This window comes from Branchiostoma floridae, chromosome 8 (assembly GCF_000003815.2).
Source record: "Branchiostoma floridae strain S238N-H82 chromosome 8, Bfl_VNyyK, whole genome shotgun sequence".
Lineage (NCBI taxonomy): Eukaryota > Metazoa > Chordata > Leptocardii > Amphioxiformes > Branchiostomatidae > Branchiostoma > Branchiostoma floridae.
Window position 1 is genome coordinate 16,100,007 of NC_049986.1, and position 7,478 is coordinate 16,107,484.

Here is a 7,478-nt window from a genome sequence, read left to right on the forward strand (position 1 = left end):
ACTCCCTTTGGTCGGCTGTACTCTTTGGCACCATAGGATCTGCTTGGAGATTACCCAATACGCGTACAGGATGGACACTTGTCAGACCTGTTCACAGAGGCCAACATTGCCTTTCTCCTGAGGACTGTTGGCAGCCAATGCGTGGAATGGTGACTTGAGGCTATATGTCACTGATTCCATTGTCTGTGTCATTGTTGCTTGGTAAGAATGCATTCAAAATGTGGACGTCTTCACACACAATCTAGCAACATAGATTAAAAGTTTTTTCCAACAATGTGAGCTAATGCAATGAAGAATTTTTAGGGGTGGGTTTCAATTACTTGGCTACGAATACATGGACGATAGCAATATTGTAGTATAAAAAAAAGAATAAGAAAAACCTTTAATACCGACAGATATGCCTCAGGACTGGCCCGTACCCAAAAATTGCCCTCTTTTCAATTTGCCCTTGGGCGGGATAGTTGTTTTTATGTGATCATATCACTGGTTTAATTGTCTATGTCCTAATATGACAACGTGCTTGGCATTAAGTCCATGGCATTAGTCCTAATGTTAGAAAATGGCGACGGGCACACTTTCTCTGGAGATCTTTGAGCCATTTCGTCTGAATATTCAGACGTTCCTTGTGTTCTGCCTTGTCTTTCTCCTGACCTACCTGTATCTTAGACGTCCCCGGAACTTGCCTCCCTACCCGGCAGGATGGGTGCCTGTTCTCGGGCACCTCCCCGCCTTGGGCCGAGCGCCTCACCTGAAGCTGACGGCGTGGAGGCGGCAGTACGGGGACGTCTTCACCGTCAGGATGGGGATGGAAGATGTGGTGGTTGTGAACGGCTACAAGGCTGTCAAGGACGTGATCGTGGACAGGTCCGAGCTGTTCGCTGACAGGGCACCGTCGTACATATTTGATGCTTGTACTGGTTTCGGAAAAGGTAACTTTACTGTAATAATCTGATTCAGTTCACCACAAAGGCTGTCAACATTTGAGACACTCAAGTGATAAGGATTCCACTAAATGAATTATGACAGAGCTGTCACACACCACTTTTTTTAACTGTAAGAACCCCTCATTTTTATCAACCCCGCACCGCCGTTTTTAGGGTTTTATTAGCTTCCACACATTGCCGTTTTAGCTCCCGCGCACCGGGATTTTTAGCTTCTGCACACCGCTGTCTTAAATTGCCACACATCACCGCCGTTTTAGTTACCACGCAGCGGTAAATTTTCAATTAAGCTAAATAAATCGAACAAAGGATAATTCATGTAATCACAATCCACGTTTCAGCCCCGCAGGCAGGTACAGACTAACAGGGTAGGGTAGGTGGAAATTTGACCAGTACTCGTATACGTATATTGGTACGGTACAGTGTGTACGATGCCCATGGGTACAATGCGGAATGTTGTAAATGCTTTATAACCGCTCTAGTTTTGAACACAGAGGTACCGTTGTCGTTATGTTTGTTTACATTTTGATGTGTGCTTTCAAGTTTGTTCCCGTTGGCCCGGGTCCAAGTTTGTTCCCGGGCTGAGCTGTATTTTGTCAAGAACTTTACAATTATTTCACAGTGGTATGGGGTCTTCGATATCTATATCTTACTTTTTAAAACTTGTTCTATTTCATACGTGATAAATCCTTAAGACATCGGCGGTGGACGATGGGGGAATGAAATGAAACAGAAAAGGAAATTCATCTCTGCGTCCCTGAAGGCACTTGGCATGAAAGTGGGGACAGGAAGCGTTGAAGAAAATATCCGAGAAGAAGCAGGCCTCCTCTGTGACAAGGTGAGGTCTTTTTGGTTGTTGAGATAAGAGTTTTATTTGGTCTGGGCAGTTAAAAACTGAACTACGAACCAAATTACAACACTGTTATACGCTTGTCAGAATCAATGCTACCTTATAGATGTCGACGTCTTAAAATAATGTTACATATTGTACAAGAACTAACAGACAAGTGAACTGTTCTCGAAACAATAATAGAAAGAACACTTTGTTTTCTAATATAGGTTATGATTATGAAAAATATCCTAATTATACATTGATGTGGCGCAATAGAGGAATGATTTTCTGAGTCGTTCAGACCGACTGAAACACAGAAACTCGTCTTTCTTTTCAAGCCACTATTGTTTGTTTTACTCAGATCTCCATTAGTGTAACGATGTAACACTATTCTTCCTAGCTGGAGTCTACCAAAGTACAAACAATGACTTATACAAGTCACTGGCGAAGACAAAAGAAGAAGGAAATTTAAAGGCTCGCTTTACACACGGCGGCTCGCACGATGATTCGTGGAAAAACTATCGTACGAACTTTCACACACAAAAATACCTGTTTAACTGTCGTCAGTCTAACGTGGACCTTATTCGTTCTTTACCAGGTGGCAAAATATAGAGGGAGGCCTTTTGACATCGAGAGAGATCTACACGTGGCAATAGGCAACGTCATCTGCTCTATGATCTTCGGGAATCGCTTCGACCACGCTGATGAGACGTTTAAAGACCTCACGAGATCAGCCATGACTGTCAACTCAAAAATAGGACCTGCACAGCTCGTGAGCGTCTTTCCAGTACTGCGATTTGTTCCCGGCGGTTCGTATCACTTCCATGTTGCCTGTATGCCTGCATGTATACGTATGCCTGTATATATGTATGCCTGTATGTATACGTATGCCTGTATGTATACGTATGCCTGTATATATGTATGCCTGTATGCCTGTATGTATGTATGTATGTATGTATGTATCTGTGTATGTATGTATGTATGTATGTATGTATGTATGTTTATGTATGTATGTATGTATGTATGCATGTATGTAAACATTCATCACTCGAATATCAACTAAAACCAGCATCGGCTGGTGTGGAATGAGATCAAGAGGCCACGTGTTCGATTACTGGCATTCTTGGCTGGACGTTGTGTTTGGGGGGACGATTTTGCTCATTCCTGGTGTGAAATAGGTACATGACTTCGGTTGGGGAGGTAGAATGCAGTGGAAGAATGGTCCCTTACACTACTGTGCCCAAGTCACAGTGGGCAGCCATTTACTGGCCCTTTGGCCCCAAAGGCTTTGTGGCTACCTTTATAACTAACTTTTTGTACTGCTATCACATAGACCATCGACAATGCAGGGAACGGATAGAACATGCATTTCTTCCCTTTTGTCCAACGATATACTTTTACATTACTCTGTTTTTTCAGCAAACAAGTCAATTAAGGATGCACTCCACCACGCCGCGAAGATGCAGAAGTTTATTCGGGATGAGATAGTTCGCCACCAGCAGGACACGGATCCAGACAATCCACGTGACTTCATCGATTTTGGCCTGAAGGAAGTCGAGAATCAAGGAAAGGTAAGTAGTGGACATGTAGAACAAGGGGCGCAGCATTTCAAAGCATACTCGCTGGCTCGCTCACTCACTCCACCGCTGCCACCAGTGGATATAGGAAGAACGTCCACTCTGACTCGTGTCTTGGGTGAGACTTAGATGGGGACATCCGGGTCTCTCCTTTTTTTTTTGATATTGGGTCTAATTCACAGCAGATGTCACAATACTATCTGTCATGGTCTAACTGGCCACACACGTTACAATTGAAAAAGAAGTTTAGAAATAGTTATTTCTGGACTATTACTGTTAGTGGTATGTTTGAAAAGGTTTGTGAATATTCATAGGTGAAGAACTTCACCAAGGAAAATGTGATGTACATCGCTCATGACTTCCTCCTTGCTGGGATCGACACCAGTGCCAGCACTCTGCGCTGGGCCTTGCTATACCTGGCCATGGACACAAACATCCAAGAGAGGGTAAGCAGGTTCCTTGTTCATTATTCGGACGCTTTTACAACTGTTCAAAATCTCAGTGGAAGTTAATACATACAATTTTATGTCATTGAGCTGAGTTAAAGAATGTAACAAGCGTTCGTAGAACTCAACCTTCGTGAAATGGGCGAGGGTGTGGTGGTTGGAGGGTGTTTTTTATAGACATCTCAGGAGCTAGCCTTACAGAAAATGATACGTTCGATTGGCAAAAATTCTCGGAATTCTACAACTTTTTTTCGCGCCTATGTAGCTGCATCATCCTTTTGAAGTGGAATAGTTTGCGTAACTCCTAAATATAAACCACTATTGCGCAATCGCCACACTTAGCACACTACACACTATTTTTCAAGTACAAACATCCCCTGCAAAACCGTCAGAAGCCACTAGGCAAAAAAAACGCCTCGTACGTTTCTTCTCCTTCTCAAGAGCTACCCACATACCAAATATCAGATCAATCTGTCTTGGCGTTTTGGAGATTTTCTGTTCACAGACACAGAGTGTAGAAGGTTTCTACACATACCTTTTGTTTTATGCAAATTACCACCTAATTTGCATAACAAGCATACAATTATGTACATCATTACGTAAGCTATCTGCATACCTACAGTCATTAACATCCATCAACCCCTTCTTGCATTATTCCTTCTCAAAACCTAAAAGAAGAATTACTTTCACCGCCCCTGCGAAACCCCTAGGTGGCCAAAACTTACACACCTTACTATGCTTTTACACAGCTACGTTACCTGCCGTAACGCAATTCCTGCCGTTCCTTTGTCATGTCTAATCCTACCCACATACCAAATATCAAAACCATCCATCCACGCGTTCCCTAGTTATCAGGCTGACAAACGACCCCCTGACAGCAAAACAGCAGTGACTACAAACCCTTCGTTTCACGAAGGGAATAAACTGCTTCGAGTAAAAAAAATGACCTGGCGGGCGCAATTGGCGTGTTCTGCACATTAATCGTAAATAACAAAATAAATTCTTGTGGTGGATAAAATCTGGATAAAAGTTTTGAAATCCTGTTCATTTTTTTTTTACGAAAAACACAGAACCTGACCAGTGTAGTGATTACTAGTGAAGATAGGCAGATAGTTTTTGACAACTCTGTCCTGAAATGACCTATTTCCAGACGAGCGCACAATGCAACTTGTCCGTGCTGGCCGTAAAAGTTGTTTGTCTGAAGACGCAGTGATAGGAAAGGCAATTACTTTCACTACGACGTCAAACAAGTTTTAATACGAGCCGTTTAAAAGCACCGACAAGCTGTCTTATGCCCTCGAGTGGAAGTAGGTCGTCCCAGGACAAGGGGGTGTAGCCCCGGCCGGGCCATGAATCCACAAATTTTCTCCGGTGGACTGTAATGGATATCGCGGGGGTACCCCTCAGCGTGATCACGATTAGTGTAGAGCGTCTATTTGTTAACGGGTCCCGGGTTCATTTTAACTCCGAGTCAAAATCAAAGGTGAGCCCAGCCGTGCCCTAACATTACCCGGCAGCTTTCGATTTTTTATTCGATGGAACCCCATGTGATACGGCCTTTTATCACCCGGTGCGGAACATCCGTATCAAACATTATCGCGGCGCAGGTAGGACATCACCCAGATTTGTCCTGTTTCACCAATCCAGGTGCAAGCGGAGATTGATGCCGTTGTTGGCGGCGCCCTGCCCGCCCTGTCCCACCGCCCCCAGCTGCCCTACACCGACGTCTGCATCATGGAGGCGCAGCGGATCCGTACGGTGGTTCCTCTCGGTCTCCCGCACGCCACCACTCGGCAGGTTACCATAAATGGATTTGACCTTCCTGCTGGAACGCAAGTACGTCGCTGAGTTGTTTTACTGAAAATCCTAAAACCCGAGTTATCACCTTCATCTGTTTGTCTATCTGTTTGTGGACAGAATAACGCGAGAAGTCGCTGATGATTTCGCTGGTCGATTGTGGCCCCCCTGGTGGATTTTTATGGTACTACGGCGCGGCGGAACGTTTGGTTTTGGTATACAGTAGAAGCCGCTTAATTGTACGGCCTACGAGGGGCGGTCAATAAGTATTGCCCCTGACCCATTTCTCATAGCAGGATATTAATGAAACTTGGCACAGTTATTAGTCTTTCTCTTCATAGGAACCACCCAGAGTTATGCATTTCTCCCATAGTTTGATGCAGCTCTGGAAACCGTTTTTGTAGGACAACCCAGGTTGGTCATCCAACAGATGCCTCATTACTGGGTAGCGGGAGCATGGTTTTGTCCCATATATGCAAATGAGCAGCATGCATACATTCACATGCTAATAAGTACGTGTAATTTAACATAAGCACTTTTTGTACATTTTGGTTCACACTGTACACTCCAGTACAGTTCTGTACACTCTTGTTCACTCTGTACTCTCCAGCTTCACTCTAGCGCACTCTTATACACTCTGGTACACTCTTATACACTCTAGTTCACTCTGTACACTTTGGTTCACTCTGTACTCTCTAGCTTCACTCTAGCGCACTCGTATACACTCTGGTACACTCTGGTAAACTCTAGTTCACTCTGTACACTTTCGTTCACTCTGTACTCTCTAGCTTCACTCTAGCGCACTCTTATACACTCTGGTACACTCTTATACACTCTAGTTCACTCTGTACACTTTGGTTCACTCTGTACTCTCTAGCTTCACTCTAGCGCACTCTTATACACTCTGGTACACTCTTATACACTCTAGTTCACTCTGTACACTTTGGTTCACTCTGTACTCTCCAGCTTCACTCTAGCGCACTCTTATACACTCTGGTACACTGACTTATACACTCTAGTTCACTCTGTACACTTTGGTTCACTCTGTACTCTCTAGCTTCACTCTAGCGCACTCTTATACACTCTTATACACTCTAGTTCACTCTGTACACTTTGGTTCACTCTGTACTCTGCTTCCCTCTATTCACTCTAGCGCACTCTCATACACTCTTATACACTCTGGTACACTCTAGTTCACTCTGTACACTTTGGTTCACTCTGTACTCTGCTTCCCTCTATTCACTCTAGCGCACTCTTATACACTCTTATACACTCTGGTACACTCTTATACACTCTAGTTCACTCTGTACACTTTGGTTCACTCTGTACTCTCTAGCTTCACTCTAGCGCACTCTTATACACTCTTATACACTCTAGTTCACTCTGTACACTTTGGTTCACTCTGTACTCTCTAGCTTCACTCTAGCGCACTCGTATACACTCTGGTACACTCTGATACACTCTAGTTCACTCTGTACACTTTGGTTCACTCTGTACTCTCTAGCTTCACTCTAGCGCACTCTTATACACTCAGGTACACTCTCATACACTCTAATTCACTCTGTACACATTGGATCACTCTGGACTCTGCTTCCCTCTATTCGCTCTAGCGCACTCTTAGACACACTCATACACTCAGGTACACTCAAGCTCACTCTGTACCCTTTGGCTCACTCTGGACTCTCCTTACCCCGACTCGCTCAGGCGCACTCTTATACACTCTTACAGACTCTGGCACACTCTTACACGCACTATTAAACTCTGCCCACATAGCTTCACTCTCGAATCTCTACGTTCACTCAAACACACTCGTATTACCTCTGGCACACTCTCATACACTCCTAGTTCATTCCTGACAACTTTGAGTCACTCTGTACTCCGGTGC

At 44.2% G+C, this 7,478-nt stretch overlaps 1 protein-coding gene across 1 annotated transcript in view; it reads left to right on the forward strand.

Moving 5' to 3' along the window:
* Positions 1 to 549: 549 nt before the first annotated feature.
* LOC118421662 (cytochrome P450 2J6-like) overlaps positions 550 to 7,478 on the forward strand; it is a 12,009-nt gene continuing 5,080 nt past the window's right edge. The window contains exons 1-6 of the mRNA XM_035829106.1: positions 550 to 929; positions 1,637 to 1,779; positions 2,372 to 2,582; positions 3,193 to 3,344; positions 3,665 to 3,796; positions 5,444 to 5,632. Coding sequence (XP_035684999.1) covers positions 560 to 929; positions 1,637 to 1,779; positions 2,372 to 2,582; positions 3,193 to 3,344; positions 3,665 to 3,796; positions 5,444 to 5,632 — 1,197 coding nt within the window. The 5' untranslated portion in view covers positions 550 to 559. The remainder of the gene's footprint in view (positions 930 to 1,636; positions 1,780 to 2,371; positions 2,583 to 3,192; positions 3,345 to 3,664; positions 3,797 to 5,443; positions 5,633 to 7,478) is intronic.